At 32.1% G+C, this 18,698-nt stretch overlaps 1 protein-coding gene across 5 annotated transcripts in view; it reads left to right on the plus strand.

The window, feature by feature from the left end:
- The first annotated feature begins 1,374 nt into the window (after nt 1-1,374).
- Elp1 (elongator complex protein 1) overlaps nt 1,375-18,698 on the plus strand; it is a 145,892-nt gene continuing 128,568 nt past the window's right edge. For 3 of the 5 annotated variants that reach the window (XR_013032332.1, XM_076517610.1, XM_076517611.1), the window contains exons 1-3: nt 1,375-1,798; nt 8,422-8,547; nt 10,376-10,457. Coding sequence is in view for 3 of the 5 variants with exons in the window: in XM_076517610.1 (XP_076373725.1) it covers nt 1,646-1,798; nt 8,422-8,547; nt 10,376-10,457 (361 nt within the window). In the remaining 2 variants the exon portion in view is untranslated. Of the gene's footprint in view, nt 1,799-8,421; nt 8,548-10,375; nt 10,458-18,698 lie in introns of those variants that run through there. The other 2 variants (XM_076517612.1, XM_076517613.1) reach the window with 2 other exon arrangements.

The following is an 18,698-nucleotide window of genomic DNA, read 5'->3' on the forward strand; positions in this document are numbered from 1 at the left end:
GAACTAAAAAAATTAAAAGGAGGGAAACACGGGATCCAATAACTTGAGAAAGGAGTCGAAAGAACATATAACCGAAATTATAACGAGCAGAATATCAAAGGCCAGTAGTTAGGGCCGCAGGAAACTATAAATCCATTGCAAAATCTGAGATCTGTAAATCCAATGTCATAGCTTTAGATTTATTGTGGAGATAGAGGGGGGCATGAGTAGTCTAAAGAAACAATTTTACTAGCCTGATGTGGAATATTTTATTTGATTAGTGCTTAAATTGGAACATTAAATAAGGGGTACGGAGAAAAGGTTATGAATGAATTGGATAACTTATTACAGGATGGTGTCTAGTGACTCATCGATGCTATAGTGCAACAGGTAATTAATTAAGTCATTTTATTCAGAAATGATAGTTCTTGGTTAAGAGAAGGGTTAAAATTGGCATCACTTTTGACGGCTTTTGAAATGTATCCATAATTCGAGGAAAGGCCTCTGAGGGATAATAAAGTTTGTAGACAATTTAGCTTGAACAGGCAGTTAAAGAAACCTTATTAATAACAAAACGGTGCAACGTTTTGGCAAATGTATGTCGTCACAAGGTCTGAAGGTGTTCTTTGGTTTGGTTTGTGTTGAATTTCGCGCAAAGCTACACGAGAGCTATCTGCGCTAACCGTCCCTAATTTAGCAGTGTAAGACGAGAGAGAAGGCAGCTAGTCATCACCATCCACCTGCCAACTCTTGGGCTACTCTTTTACCAACGAATAGTGGGATTGACTGTAACTTTATAACGCTCCCACGGCTGAAAGGGCGAGCATATTTGATGTGACGGGGATTCGAACCCGCGACCCTCGGACTACGAATCGAGGGCCTAACCACCTGGCCATGCCAGGCTGAAGGAGTTCGCAAAGAAAATGCTGGTCGAAAGATTATTCTATAATCTATTTGTTACATTGTTTGTTTTTTTGTTTTTTGGAATTTCGCACAAAGCTACTCGAGGGCTATCTGTGCTAGCCGTCCCTAATTTAGCAGTGTAAGACTAGAGGGAAGGCAGCTAGTCATCACCACCTACCGCCAACTCTTGGGCTACTCTTTTACCAACGAATAGTGGGATTGACCGTCACATTATACGCCCCCCACGGCTGAAAGGGCGAGCATGTTTGATGTGACGGGGATTCGAACCCGCGACCCTCGGATTATGAGTCGCACGCCTTACGCGCTTGGCCATGCCAGGCCGCTATTTGTTATAATAATTATTGTTGTAAAAAGGCGGTGAAGCATGACTATAGTTATTATATGTTAATATCAGTATTAGACCTATTATGTTATTTAACAATGCAATCTTTATATAGTCTCTTGAATGTTCAAGAATTAAAGAGCCCTATATTTGTCTGTTTTTGTTTATGACATATAAGAATTTGACGGGGGTTAATATATATATGTTAGCACGTATATTAACGTTTTTATTTCACATTTTGTTTTTCTTACTCCTGAAATTTTAGTGGTCGAAACAGTAAATGCAACTAAGTTCAGCCCCTGATTTATAAAGTATCGATGTTTGTTTTTGGGTATCGGTTTTTATAATATTTAACACTACTTGTTAGAAGCTTTACAGTGATAGTAGGTTTAGTACTGAGACTTGAATACTTAAAGGCCAATGAAGAATTTGAAGTTAATACATCTAAAACAGGTAGAATGTAAAACATTAAAATATGATGAGGCAAGCAAAGTTTGTGTCAATTCTGAGAGTCATGTTGTGTACGTTATTAGTGAGGAAAAACTTTATGCTGTATCAGCAGAAGTTGATGAGGTAAATAAATTTAACTTATTTTTAAGTAATAAATGCTGTTGTAATCTTATCATTTATGGAATTAAATTATATGATAGATTACGTTTACATCTGATGCTTATTCATAAAATATTAAAGGAATAAAAAGGAACGTCTTAGCTCATCAAGAATGTCATTTTCTTTCCAGCTCCGAACTATAACCATCCCTTATTGTATTCATCCAATATTTTCTGCCTTCACCACCCTTGAAGGTAGCTCATTCCAAAAGCCAACCACCCTGTTTAAAATGTAATACTGTCTAAAATCCAAGTAACTCCTCAGCTGCCAAATATTGAATTTATGACCCCCTGTTTTTCACTGTTAAACACAAAAAAGTTTGATGGGTCTATATTATCATTACCCTTACTAATCTTAAACACCTTATTCAAATTCCCTCTAACCCTCCTCCTCCAGAGAAAAGAAGTTTTGGAGATTTAAGTCTCTCCTCGTAGTGACATAGTATGATCCCACCATCTAAGGTGTCCTCCTAGTAGCTCTTGTCTAAACCTTCTCCCACAATTCAATGCCCTTCCTCAGGAAGGGAGCACAAAACTTTACATGTTATTCTGATTGAGGCCTTCTATATAGTGAAACAATAATCCATGTTTTTTATCCAATATTTCTATAAATGGTACTCAAAGTCCTGTCAGCCCTATTGCTACTTACGATATAGTGTTTTGATGATTTAAGTGATATTTCAATCACAACACCAATATCTTTTTCTTCAACCATAGTACTTAATGTTTTCCTATTTAAATTGTGACACTAGTTTGAATTGCAAGAACATGTGCATCACCTTACATTTTGGATAGTTAAACATTTTCTGCCACCTATTGATCTAATGAACGTGTGTGAGGAACAGCATCAGAACATGATTTAAAAATAATTTGGGCTAACAAACTATTAGTACGAGTACTAAAATTAAGTAAAAGTGATTGAGTAACTGCTAAAGCTGTTTGATAAAACAAATACATATGTGTAGCGACACACAAATTAATACTAATAGCTTAAGAAAAATTATAAGAAAATGTGATTCACAGGTTGACATATGAATAACTTTAAAACTACAACTAGGAACTTGCTGTCAAATTACAAGTGTGGGCATGTGAAATGCCAGTAGACAAACAGTACTGGGATACTAGGATAATTACTGTAGATCAAATGAAGAAACTTTTTAGATCAAAGAGTGAGTGAGTGTGTGTGTGTGTATATATATATATTTATATAACTTTTTTAACTAAGCCTGAATATAATCTGTTTTTCAGCTTAAGTTAAAGTTATTTCTAGGTAACTCGTTGAATAGGAAGGTAGCTGGATTGGAAAAAGCAAAGGGATATTATTGTTATAAGTAAAGTTCAGTTAAACTGGATTAATGTCACAAGTGCACAGGGATTGATGTTGAGACTTTTGTTCTATTTAATTTATATAAGATTAAGGAATGAGCAATAAATTAAATTTACTGATGGTATCTAGATCTTTTGTGTTTCTGACTAGGAGGAGGAGGGTACTGCTTTACAAAAGTGTTTGGATAATTTGTTGAGTTAGTGCAAATTAAGGAAAGATGGCTTTCAGTTATAATAAATGCAAGGACATGCATGTTTATCATATGTTGAATTAGAAGTATAATTTTGACTGGGCTAATTGAAGCAGCATTATATTAGAAAAGGATCTTGGTGTTATGGTTGATAATACTTAATCTATGTAGATAATGTACTGTTGCTAGTAATATAGCAATAGGATTTTAGGTTGTATATACATAAATATTGAAAAAAGCATTAAAAATATTATAATTTCAATAAATTGGTTACTGGTTAGGCAACACTTTGGTATTGTGTTCAGCCTTGGTCTTCTTATGCTAGGAAAGGCATTAAATAATTAGAAAGGGTTAATAGGAGGGCTAATAAGATCAGATAATACTTGAAATGGAAAGATTTTTCATAAAAGGACAGGCTAACATCTTTGAAATGTGATGGAGGTGTTTAAGATTAAGGGGATTTCATTGATGAATTTTTTATATATATATATATATAATGAGCATTCATTTTTCAGGATTCAGTTTTGATGGGTCAGTATATATAAATGTGGGCATGGCAGGTACATACTTTATCAATAACAGCTACTTAAAATATTCATATTATATTATCATTTTTAACACTTGCAGATGTTGGTTCTTCAACATTCATGCTTATTTTTCATATAATAACAATTTGTATAACACTGATGAAATAAGGAAATTCTGCCACAGTTAGTAGACTTTCTAGTTTTTTATTTGTCTGCTAGTTTTTTTTTATATTCTGTAATGATACAAGTGTTGTTATATCATGAATTGTGTACTAATACATCGATGATAGAAGGATGGAAAGAAACTGATGTAGTGATAACAGTTGCAGACATAATTAAATTCTAGCATGTTATTTACAAGTCCAGAGCAGTTTCATTGTTTTGTACTTTATTATATCATTAATACTGATGCATAATGAAAGCAAATAAATCAAGTTGGTCTGATACATTTTCTTTGAAATATTATCTGATGGCTTGAGACCATAACAAAAGAACTGTGTGGGGAATGTATCTTCAGTTATGACTTGCTTAATGAAAACTTGCATTTTATTTGTTCAGAAATTAAATCTGGTAGACTTGTATAAAACTGTGAAAGATAAGTAAAAATTTACCATTCTAGCATACAAGGTATTCCTTGCTTGCCAAGCATAGCATTAAAAGCTTAATACTAATGAGCATTGAGCTACACATTAAATCTTGCTTAAGAAATGGAACATCACTGGGTCATTGATTAACAGCATGCTAATTTATGATATGTGTAAACATCATTAATTATGCATCTACAAGAAAGAGAAAACCGATACATTTACAAATGGTTAAATCCTAGAATTTATTTAAAATTAGACAAAAAGGGGCAAATGGTGGACATTGTGTCCTCATTACTGGGTTCGGGAGAAGGGAGCTTTATATTCACATTTGACTACAGTGAGGCTTTCTTCAGAAACACTGCCATCAAGCCATTCACTCTGCAGAAATTCTATTTCTGTTTGAGGTTTTGATTGCATTTTGAGAAGTGAATCCTCAAGTGTGGTCTGCATTATGTACTGGAGCCTTGAGGGCAAGGTTTGCAAGCTTCACCATGTTTGGAAATTTTTTTCTGTTGTACTTGCTGATGACAGGAACCTATATCAAACATTTTGACCGTGTGGTCATCATATCCTTCTGTTCTTCTGGTTTATTTCAGTTGGATCATTTATGGTTTGGGTAGTTACCATCCCATCAATGGTATTTTATTGTGGGGCATAGTATTTGGCTATAAGAGTGTCTGTGTTTTCTCTGCCCCACTTTGATATGTCTTTTGATGATAAGAGATATATTGGTGGTTGAAATAATTCAAAATTTTTACTTCATATTTCCAAACTGCATATTTTCTTTTTTCCAGCCACCATTATATCATGTCATGAGTTTTAACTTCAACTACACATTTACAGTACAGTACACTTTAACTATACCAAAACGTATTATATGGAAATTCATGATAACAGAACTGAAAAAGTGGGGAACCTGCTCATTTTTCTGGAAACGTGTGTATGCATATCTATCTTGAAAGTATGTTTAAAGAAGGTTTACAAAGATTGTACATCTTGTCAGTTTTATTGGCTACCCATACTATATTTATTTAATCATGATTGAAGCAATGATATTTTTTCATTTTAATAGAAAAGTAACTTTGACACATCTGGCATCATTATTAGTTGATTAAACCATTTATATTAGATATGCACTTTAAACTTTGTAATTAGTTTTTATTCACATACTTATCCATTTATTTGAAGTATTCAAATAATCTGTCTGAACTCTACTTGAAAGTAAGTTTTTTTTAGATCTACTTTCCTATGTGCCAAGCTTACTGTTATCAAAGAGTTTGGTTGCCTGATGAGCAAATCAAGCTGCAGAATGTAAATTAAAAATTTATTAAATATAAAGTAGTGTTATTGTGTAGTCACTATTCTGAAGAAAGCATCTTTTTCCGACAAGCAGAGAAAGATATTTCCTGTATAAATTACAATGAAGACATTAAATACAAAATCAGCACTTGTCAAAACTCTGATTTTCATGTGAATTTTATACAGGATGATGCTTATATATATATGTTTAAGAGCATTCTCACATCCTTTATTCAAATTTGTTTTCTTTCTATGCTGTCAGTCTATCTTTGGTCACAATCTTGTAGTGATCATGATGGATAGTAACAGGTATAAGTGTATTATTGTTCTTATCCTTACCTTTTCATGTGTACTTACACCAAAATTTATCCAAACTCTTCTGACATCTCTTACTTGCCATTCTGTTAGACAAATCTGCAGGATCCAGTGTTTTGACAGCTGGAGAAAGAACAATGTCCACTATTGGCTGAGAATTGCACTTTGATAAAATGGGCAAATCACTAGCCTTGAACAATCATGTAATGATTCTGGATGAAGTTTTAACAACTGAAGAAAGTCATGGCAGTGTGTGTTTGAAAGTCATATGTTGCTAAGTGCTAAATGATTAACTTAAAAATTTATTTTTTTAATTCATGAAATATATGTGCTATCAAGATTCACACAGAGTTATGGTGGCGTTTGGAATATTTATGCATCATTGGCACAAAGGAATGGCCTAATAGGAACACTGTTTCAATGGTAGGATACAAGTCATCATTACCTAAGGCTTTAATTTTTTAAACAGGATTGTTTGCTTTTTGGAATGGATTGTCTTCAGATGTTGTGGAAAACTTATTTCCCATTTTATAATTCCATCACTCGTATATATATAATATCTTGGAAGACTGATCATAGTGTTGTACCTAATTAAATATATAGTTGAACATGAATAGACTTTTTGAATAGGGATTGGCTTTATATTTTCCAACCTATTCACTTTTCTTAGCACCTTTATCGACTAAATTTGATGCTTTTAATTCTTAATAGTTTCTAATTTCAGCTTTTTGCTTTGCAATTTTGAAATGTTTATATATTAAAATAAAAATTTTAGCTAAAAATTCATGTTTTTCTTTTTAACTCATCCATTCATTCTAATCAGGACTAAAGTTTGTAAGAAATGTAGTATACTTGAAAGACTTTCAATATTAAGTAGCTACTAACTGAAAACAAATTTATTTATTTGAGATAATATAACACACACACACACTAGAAAAAGTTTTGTAAGAGAAGGCAATAAGAATAGGATCTATTGTATCTGTATTTTGAGTTTGAAAGCTGAATTCTGATGTTTAAATGTTATTTTGCTACATACAGAGGGACAAAGAAAATTGCTTTTTTAATGGAAAGTTATTCTTTTATTATATTGTATCCCAAAAAGTGAACAGGCTTGAAAAAATAAACTTGAAACTGAAATTCAAAATGTGACAACATACGATCAGCATGTACAATAATGGACCTACAAAGAAGTAGCTTACTACAGTAGAATAACAACTGCATTTAATACACTTTAAGTATATTACAATGTAGCACAACATTAAAACAGTAATTTGAAACTTTACTGAACATTAAAGATTATAGTTGCATATATGTAAATTAGGAAGATAATACAATGTAAAAGGAAAAGGAAATTTACACTATTTAGCAGTAAAGTAGTCTGGCCTGGCAGTGGATGCTTCTGGCTGTTTTCTTTCCTTTTGGTTGACAGTTCAAAAACAGGGACAGTGGCAAGTAGCCTTAGATGCTTTACCATAATTATAAAACAGAGAAGTAAATATTAACCCATATGGCTGAAAAGACAACTATGTTTGATGACAATGGGAATTAATATTGAGATTAAGTCACAAAGCATTTTCCCTAAATTGCCAGGCTGTGCTGGTTCACAGATGAACAAACTTGAATTAATAAGAAAATAATGAATAACTGTACTGGCAATATTATGTTTACAGGGAGAGTTTGAATAATCAAACACTGTAATAAATGGAGGCCATCATTTTTATTAGTTAATTATTTTTATGGATGGTGAAATTGATTATTCTAAACCTTGTTAATTGAAAATAAATGATAATGACAATATTTTAATAATTTGGATTATTATCAAACTGGGTATTTAGGTTAGTTGAAAACAATAATTACCAGGAGCACTTATTTTGATTAGTTCATTATATTTGTAACATTAATTGATTTAATCATAACTTTGATTAATTTATTATTTTATGTGACAGTAATTGATATAATTGGTGCTCATTGGAAATTGAATAATTAGGTTAATTGACTATCTCTGTTTTGGAGTATTGCCAAATTGTTAGTCTATTTCTCAAGTTGTGAACTTATGATAATAGACTTGTTTTATTCCATCTCTAGAAGGGAACATTATAGAATTAAAGATAATTTTGGTATAATCTCTGAAAAACCTTGAATTCATCAGTTGAGTGTTTAGTTGTACAGAAAAATTTAATAGTTATTCTGGAATTTGTGCATGGAAATAAAATTCATTATTGGTAGATGAGTGTAGTGATGGCACTAGGGATTTCAACAAGTTGTAGGAAAAGAGAAACATAGTTAGTAGATATTAATATATGAATGATCTTATATTGATGATATACATTTCTTTCCTAAAAGTTTCAGTTTTTAACATCACTGGAACCTGGAGTAATTGTTGCTTTTACATACTTATATGAAAAACAGTCTCTTTGCATTGCTATGGAAAATGGAAATTTATTTCTTGTGGACATATTCACAAAGACAGTAAGTATTTGACATTATTGTATTTTTTTTTCTGCTTCATATTTGCAGTTCTTGTTCTCTTGCATTAATGCTGTGTGACTGAAGTTTTGGTGAGTAACTGTATATAAGTAATAAATTTTTTTTGTTAAAAATCTAGTAACTACGTTTGTTATAAGGGGTAAATTATGTCATATTCATTTAAATATTAAGTCTTAAAAGTAGATTTTGATATATGTTCATTACAAGGGGCTATTTTGGTCTCACCAGAATTGTATTTTGTGATTTTTTTACTTTTCTTGGTGATAAAATATAACAATTGTCAGTTTTGTTTCATAAACATTTGATACCAGTAGAATTTGAAAATCAGTGTTTCATTCACATTGTACTTGTATGACATCTGTTTACTGTACAGATACAGTTGCAGGTAATTAATTAAATCTACTTACATATGCCATACAAGTGTTAGTTGAACAGGCTATAAAATAATTAAGATTGTGGAATAGTTAACAAAGGATATTGAATCAAATTGTGTAAAAATTAATCAGTCATTAGATGCCATAGTATGTTCAGTGAATCTGTTCCTGACATATCTAAAACTTTGAAGAATTTTGTTGTTTATCAGCAACTTTTTAGTGTGACAGCTCATGCATCATAGTTGGCAAGTTGATTGCAAGTTCTCATGCATTGGACATTTAGACATCTATCTATGACTGAGATAGGATAGCAGAATAAAAGCTATGCTTTCTGACATTTATATCAAAAAAACAAATGGCTAGTTCATTTTCAATTGAATGTGATACGCATTGGAAAAGAAATTGTAACCAACCACAAATATAAAAGAGGAATGCGATATGTTCATTTTTTCTTTAATTTTTATGTCAATAAATGTTTGAAGTCAAAAAGTAAACAGCCTTAAACCCAAGTGCTAAATGTTTCTTTTAATCAGAGATGTAGAATACTTTTTAAATTATCTGTAATGTGTTTGTTAAAGCCATTAATATCTTTTCATCAGTTTTCAAAGTTGTTTTTTCTATACTCTGTAGTTTTCAGTAAAATAAATATTCATCTTTAATCATCAGTTAGATAGTTATCTATTTTTCAGTGCCTTTAAGCCATATCATTTGCTGTTTTAAGAATATAGGTACAATGTTTTCACTTAATTGAAAAAGGATATAATATTCATTCTGTATTTAGATGACCATTTTAGCTTATTCATGAAAGATATCCTGAAAACCAAATGGATTTTGAAACTGATTCAAGTCAAACAAGAATTAACTGAGTTTAGAAATGTAAATGTAAATTAATGTACAATGAATAAACTAAACATTCTATCATACACAACATTAATATGATTAGTGTAGATGATAACAATGAAAAAAAAACCTCCTTTAACTAACTTTTCCATAAGTATGCTTCTGTAAAAGCCAGATGCATATTGATGTAGTAACAATTGTAGCTGCAAATGAAAATGTTTTCAAGAAATATGTAATACTATTTTGTATCATCTATTACATTGATAATGGATAATACTTGTAAAAAATATACTGATATAGAAGAAGCACAACATATTGCATGATATTAGTGTTAAATATATCTTTAATTTGCTTTGTATGGTTCATAAATTTGATCTTGTTCACAGTGACGAATTCATTGTTTAAAAGTTGGCTCCTGATTTTTGAAACTTCAAACAAATTTTTGAGACTGTCAGTTATTATTGGCTCCAACTTTTTATAATCTAGAGCAGCCCTTGCTACATTTATTGAAATTTGTGGTTAATATGAATTATCACAAGTAAATATTGTTTATTCTAATGTAATTCAATGAAACTTTTTTGATTACATGGATACAGGTTGAATGTGTTGGTTTTGTGCAAGGTGGGCTGCTTGCAACAAGTTGGAGTCCTGACCAGGAAATTATTCTTTTTTTAACAGGTAATGCTATTAACATTCTGTTGAAGTGTGAGTTATAGTTTGGGTTGTTTGCTGATGAAAATACAACAGTGTTTGCAGTTAATAGATATAGAAAGATATAGATGGACGTATTTTTACCTTTATTTTATAAAATGCGTTTTACTCAATACTAAAATAAACTTATGTTTACTTGATTTTGGAGACTGACTTGCTATAAATTCTGAAGCTCGGCAATTTTTGGAAGTCTTTTTGAAAATAAATTTTTGTTTATTTTGCAGAAATATTTTGCAAGAAATAGTTTTAAGATGAAATGAGAAGTGTTCTGAAGCTCACTTTGGATAAACAGTTGACTTGAAAGATGAAATAATTGAAATAATGAATACTATAATTTTTTAATCTCCTAATTCCTGTATCATACTTAACCTTCTTTCATATAAATAGCTATTTTTTTTCATTGCTAACTTCTGCACAAAGATTGTTTTACATGCCACAAGTCTTGATCCTCCCCCGTGTGCCTCATAATCAGTGTGGTTCACCTGGTTCTTGGATACCAATAACTATGGGACATCTCTCCACCAATAGGAGTGTGATACATCTTCCTGATGCACACTTCTTCCTCTATTCAATTCTACTAAACTGTCACTCTTTGTTTGGAAGTGCTATAGCAATACTTTTTTGTGTGCTTTTTTCACACCTTTTTCTTTGACATTTCATATGAAATGGTGGATTTTTGTTCCTGTTTTACTTCACTCGACTTATGTTCTACTTCAAAAATGTTATTTACATCCAGCACAGTTATCGAGGTTTTAGGCAGCACTACTTGACTGAGAAATTCTCAGCTTTAATACATTAGGTGATTGAACATTATATAACATGATCTTCCTTGGGGTCCCACACATTTGGAATGTGGTCTGCTGACTTTGGACAGATAATCTGTAATGCTGTTATCAAGTTTTGTATAATTTTCTTATTAATATCATTGTTATTTGTAGTTATGTTGTTTCAGTACCATACTTTTGGTTAAATTTGTACCTTGTAAGGTTAGGAATTTTTATATAATGTTTCATAACATCCTTTTTTTTACAATATTAGATTAGGCTTAACTTGTACCTTTGTGAGTTGAAGCTTGCCTGTCATTCATCTTACTGAAAAATCATAAATTAGGGTAATTTTTTTGTGATGGGTCATGGGTGAAAGGCCATGTCATCAAGTTTATTGACTTCCATCCAAAATTTTATTCAACTACTATTTTACAAATTTATTTCAGGAAGTTTGGAATCAAACTCTATATTATAATTCAAATTTTAATACTATTTAATATTAGTTAATTTTATAATTTAAAACTAAATATTAAAAGAACACACCTAAATATAGATTTTAATGAATCATGTGGTATGTTGAATGTAGCACTGTCTAAAATTAGATTTTTGTGATGCCAAAATACTAAGTCTACTGTTTCATACAGATTAGGAAGTCAGATTACTAATATTATCCAGCTAGATTATAAAATAAAGACCTTAATGTTTTTAATTTGCTGAGATATGTCTTATGTAGTGAATCAAACACAATGGGTCCAATTCACCTCTTTCCATTTTTGAAACAGTACACTTTTTTAAAACTTGACATGTAAATAATCAATTAACAGCTTAGAATGTTCCCCTAGCTGTTTTTTTTTTTCCATTTTAATCTGTGAAAATACCACTATATTCTTTTGAAGCAAGATTTCATGGAGGTAGGTTGTCTTTAGTCTGCTGTAATTTTCATATTTTTTAAGACCTAAATACAGCTACTAGTTACTAAGCTTAATAAATTGTAGTGGAATCCTGTGGTATCAGTATAGTTATTTATGATTCTTTGGTTATTCAACTGTATATATACATAAAACCAAAAAAAAAAAAAAGGTTTGATATCTTCCACTTGCAAAATTTTAAAAGGCTTGGCAACCTATGTTCAGCAGCAACCAAGTTCAAAGGTAAGAAGAGATAATTGTTTATTTAACTTCTTTAGTTATTCTTGTATATTTTAAGAAAAATAAGTTTCATAACTTATTTTTAAATAGTAATAATATATAATGTTTCTTAATTGAAATTTATCTGTATTTTACAAAGTACTAGTCCACTAAAGTACAACTAAGTGATATGCATGAATGGAATAATGAGATTCCCACTGTCCATATCTACTATCTAGTGAAACCACATTCAAGCAACAGGCTTTGAGAAATCAGCATGGAAAGAAGACCATGTTGAACTTGTAAAGACTAAAGGTCAATTTCATATTGGATGCTCATGAGTTCCTTTGCATTACATCAGTACAACTTATGTAATGTTTGTTAGGTGCAACTGGAAGGTCTACATAATAAAAAATGTAATAAATATATAGTGTTTTGTGACATAACCTACTTAGACTAAACATTTGTAATTTCATGTTATAATATATAGTCACTTTAACATCAAAGGAAACAATTTATATTTATTTCTTAAATTTTTTATGATGGTTATGAGGTCGGTCAATTGATAGACCCCACAGAGTTAGGGTATGGAAAATAAAATGTAAAGTCTTAATCAGAACAAACATTTGAAATGTGTTTTGGAGGTTTTAGAGATTACACAAATAATACTTGAGAATTTGGGGACAAAGAATACTTTTTTTAATCATAACATGAAGTCACTTTGTACTCAGACTAGTAAGAAACAGACTTGATATTTTAACAAACAAATCTTTTGTAAAAATATTTCATTAAAAAGTTTAATTTTTTGTTTACATAAAATTTTGTAGTCTTTGCTAAAAGTCTACCGAATTTTGTGAAGATATACAAAATTTTTCAAAAGTCATAGTGTAAATACTTAACATGTGCAAATGTGTAGACAAACTTGTTTTTTATACTAAGTCTGTGGCAAAAGGGTTAAATAAGTTGTTTCTTCAACAGATAATATCTTTTAAATTTTTATCATTAATATACCCTTATTTAATTTTAAAATAGTCAGTCTTTTTTATTTTTATAGTTTATTATATTTTATGCAGCACTCTTGCAGAACAGCCTTTTCATATTCTTAATCAGGATATTAAGGTAGTATTACATGACTTGTCTTGACAGTGATTCCAGTGGTACCACGTAACACCTTTTTCTTAATGGGTATTTTTTTGCTTATGGCATGCTTATGTAATAGGTTGGAGTTGTTAGCATGTTTATAGAACCCTTTATCTCACCTGTTAGGTTCTACTAAGGGGAGGAGAGGATCCTGGTGGTTGAGAGGTCTAACCTTAACACACCACTTTGGCCTTGAATTCTCGTAGATGGGCGGCTCAAAATTCCCTCAAACAACTGTCCAATTGCTTTGATGAGCTGTCTCTGTAAGACCTTAGAGAGGATGGTTAATGCTTGTCTTGTTTGGTTCATTGAATCAAATGACCTCCTCTCACCTACCTAGTGTGGGTTCCAATGATAACACTCCACCAACAACCACCTGATTTGACTTGAAACATCAATTAGAGAAGCCTTTCTCAAACAACAACATCTTGTATCAATATTCTTTGACATTGAGAAGGCTTATGATACAACATGGAGGTATGGCATTTTGTGAGACCTCCATATATATGGGTTATGTGGCCATTTGCCCATTTTTATTAAAATTTTTTTAATGGACAGGAAATTCCCGTTCTTTTCTACAGGAACTTGGAGTCCCTCAGGGCTGTTTTCTGAGTGTCACACTTTTCAGTATAAAGATTAATGCCATCACTGAACAACTCCCTCCTACAGTTGCAAATGGGCTTTATGTCGACAACTTCTTTCTCACTAAAACTGTTGGCAGCAAAAGTGCATGCAAGCTCCTTGATGTGTGGTATAAAGATCAGATTATAGTCAAAGATAAGACCCAAGAACTTTGTCTCAGGGACCACAGGCAGCAAACTTCACTGATACTGGTTAAATGTACAAGAGCACTGAACATCCTCTGTGTCCTCTCTTCCACCACTTGGGGAGCATATTGATGTTCTATGCTAAAGATATATCGTGCTCTTATTCGTTTGAAACTCAACTATGGATCACTGGTCTATGGCTATGACAGACCATTTGCTTTAAAGATGCTAGACCCTATTCATCATTAAGGACTTCGGCTCTGCACTGGGGCTTTTTGCATTTCCCCAGTTCAGAGCTTATACATAGTTTCATGAACCTTTTTTGCACCTCTGTTGTTTGCAACTGTCTTTACTGTATGCTTCAAAACTTTGTTTTTTACCAAAGCATCCCACCTGGGGTTGCATTTTCCTTCCTTGGTGGGCCATACTTTTTCAGAATAGATGGTCTGCCATTGCTCCTTTTGGTCTTCAGATCCAGGTGCAGTTGGATGAATTGGGTCTGTCCTTGGATAACATTGCTGTATCCACTGTTCAGTCCATCCCACCATGGCTTCTTACAGTCCCCAGTTGTGACTTATCATTAAGTCATCTGAGAAAAGTAGACACTCCTGATTGGAAATACCATCTGCTATTTGCTGAACATCTTTCGAACCATCCTTCCATTCTTATTTACACATATGGTTTGAAATCAGGATACTGTGTGGGCTCTGCCATGGTTTGTTGTGGTTTGGTGGTTGCACGCAGAATCCCCTCTACAGCTTCTGCATTCACTGCTGAACTGTACGCCATTTCCCCTGGATCACATAGAAGCTAAGCGGTACTCAAACTGCACTATTTATTCTGATTCACTTAGTTCTCTAGTGGCCCTGGAATCGCTTCACGTTGGTTCATAACCTGTTCTCGCAGATATTCAAAACCGACTGGCCCATTTCTCTTTAACATCTACTTCTGTCCAGTTTTTCTGGATACTGGGCCACGTTGGTATTCACAGGAATGAGCTCGCTGACACTGCAGGTATGTATCTGGTCTGGCACTATCACTGCTGTGCTTGTTCCATACATGGACTATGGTCCTGTATTCAAGGCTCATATCTGTGTCAGCTGGCAGTCAACTTGGAGTGAGCAATGCAAAAACAAGCTTTTCCAAATAAAACCCTATATAGGAATTTGGCCATCTTGCTTCCATAAGGATTGGAAAGAGGAAATTTTTCTAACTAGACTACACATTGGTCACAGTTTTTTAAATCATCATTTACTTTTATCTGGAACTGATGCACCAGTGTGTAGTTTGTGTAACACTTAGATCACAATAAGCCACAATTTATTCTCTTGTTGTCGTTAGGTCTCTCAACAGCGGCACCATTTTAAACATGTTTTATCCTAAGGTTTGTCCATAATGTTAGCCAGTGTTATTGGTGATGGTGACACTGTCAACCTTGGTAATGTTTTTAGTTTTTTAAAGGCCATTAATCTTTTTAATGCCATTGAAATTTTTTAATTTATACATTACACCTTTTTTAAAGTGGCTCCCTTCTGAAAATCACAATTCATCTAGTTCAATTTGAAATTGGAAACTGGCTGTAACATTATATAACTCAAAACTGGAAAGGCCAGCTTCAGTTGATTAACGCTGATGTTTGAACTATCCGTAAGTCATCCTGGTGAGTTATTATTACAATTTTGCTACACGTCTTTTAAAACCTTTTTTATTACTTTCTTTTTTGAAAATGGCCATAATATCAAATAACTCAGAACAAGGACTGGAATGGCCAACTTCAGGTGACTAACGGTAGTTTTTGTACTTACCTGTTAGTTTTCCTGGTGAATTAGGATAATTGCAATTATGCTACAGAAAATCCTTCAGAACTTGAATTACTGTAGTTTTTCTTAACGTTATAGACTGGATGTAAAATTGGTTTTATGTTATTTGTGTTTTTTATTAAACTTTGTTTTGTTTTACCTTAATTTCCTTTTATGAATTTTACTAAATTTACCTTTAACTTTTACCGGATGTTTGGCACAGATAGCCTAGCTGCTTTGTGCCATAAAACACTAAATCAACCAACCAACCAACCATATATTCTTAATCAACTAAATCATAAGCCTTAATGGCCAGTTTTGATGTAATTTTCCTCTTCACAAAAGTCCCAGAAACTGAAGCCTTCAAGATAGCTTTAGAACTTTACATCCAAGACCCCAACCCATTGGTACACATCCCCAGAAACCAATTAGCAACCCTTACAGAATTCACTACCACCAAAACTAACTTTATATTGGATAACCAAAACTATCTACAAATAAATAACCTAAGTATGGGGAATCCCACGTCAAGAGTTCTAGGCAACATTTTTATGACACAGAATGAATCTCAAGCACTCTGTTCAGCCTTACACCCACCACTATACTGGTACAGGTATGGTATGTTGATGATAGAACTGCTGGATTCACATTTACAGAACACACATTTATTTTTTTTCGATCATGTTAACTTGACACACCCCAACATTAAGTTCACTTGTGAACAGGAAAAACTAACCAAATAGCATTTTTTAACCTCAAAATCACTAAAACTGATACACAATTCAAAATAGAAATGCACAGAAGAATCATCCATACTGGACTATACTTTCCTTGGGACTCGGCACATGAAATAAAACAAAAACTCGACATATTAAGAAACCAAATAAACACAGACACAAAACTATGCTCACCTGATACAATTAACAATGAAATCAACAAAATAAAACAACACTTTATCAGCATCAACAAATTTCCTAAAAAAAACCATGGAAAAAATTATACACATACACACCTAGACAATCAACAAACAAACAACAATAAATCTCTAGATACAACAAACTACAAAACCATATGTTCCCAACATCAGCAAAAAAATAATCAAAATTTTGAAAAAACTTGTAACAAAATGCAACATTCCAGAAAACACCAAATTTATTCAAAAACCAGGTACGAAACTAAAGTCCACACTATGTAAGAACTATACTGACAAACACAGCACCAACATAATTTATAAAATACAATGCGACAACTGCCATGACTTCTATGTTGGAGAAACAAGCAGAAAAATGGGAACTGGATTCAAAGAACAAAAGAAAACACCACATGTTTTTGAACATTGCATATCAAACACAACCATAGAAAATACCCACCTACTAAGTTGGGAAAGAAATATGAACAAATGCATGATCAAAGAAGCTCTACTTGCACAGGAACTAAAACCAAAATTAAACCAATATAAAGAAACACCTTTATACCTATAGTAATTAATCACCTAACATCCAACTGCAATGCCCCCTACATTCCTGCATCTGTTTATACTCTCATTCTTAAGATGTGTCCATCAACAGTCACATTCAAGCTCTCTCTTTCTTAATGTGAAAATGACCTAGAAAGGTTGAAACGTTGTTCTTTCCTTATCAGTAAAAGTGTAAATACCCATACCAGCCATTCTGAGATACATTTTTATTTTGAGTGGGTTCCTTGTCATCAAGAATACACTTTTTAGTTCATTTTTTCTCTATTTTTTAACTCTTAATTATAAGATTTTGATAATTTTGAGCAGTTCACTTTTGTTTTATTTTTCTAGTTGTTTAAGGTAGGATGATTCTGGAAAACCTTGATAATCAGACATGATCAAATGTTTTTGGCACTGATAAATATAGATGGAGTTATGATTTGAATTTAGAATGAGTTTTGTTTTTGATTTAGATTTCATATGAGCCCCTGGTTTATTATGTTATGCATTATAATTTATCCTGGATGAGTCTGATTTAGTTACTTACATTACATATTGTGATTTCAAGTAGCATGAAATTTTAATTTTAATCTAAAAGTTAATTCATTGTTGATATGTATTAAATTTATGATATTGTGCAAACAGCACTGATACAGTTTTCGTTTTTAACAATAAATATATTTTTATGTAGAAACAATATAATTTGTAATATTTATATACACAAGTTTTACAAACTCACAAACAATACTGAGTCTTCTATCTGGTCTGGAACTGAATATTTTTTCCATGGTCTAAGTTTACAATGAGTAAATTAATTTTATGTTGATACACAAATAAAGTTAATTGGATGGGATAGCTAATTAGCTTTGTTTTTGTTTGGTCTAATGTGGTTTTCAAGCTTACTTTTTACAGAGGACAATAGAAATCTAGTATCCTCATAGAAATACTAACATCCAGAGTTAATTTTCAGAAGTTAGATGGTTCTTAATGTTTGAAATTGTGGTCAAATATCTGTAATTTTCCAATTAATAAGTATTTATCACAGTTATATCTTCTGATGCTTTTAGTAGACTAATTGTAGCTAACCAACAGTATTCTATTACTGTCTCTTCACATGTTGTGATGGCTAGCTTTTATACTCATTAAGCAAGA

The sequence above is a fragment of the Tachypleus tridentatus genome, chromosome 8 (assembly GCF_004210375.1).
Source record: "Tachypleus tridentatus isolate NWPU-2018 chromosome 8, ASM421037v1, whole genome shotgun sequence".
Classification (NCBI taxonomy): Eukaryota; Metazoa; Arthropoda; class Merostomata; order Xiphosura; family Limulidae; genus Tachypleus; species Tachypleus tridentatus.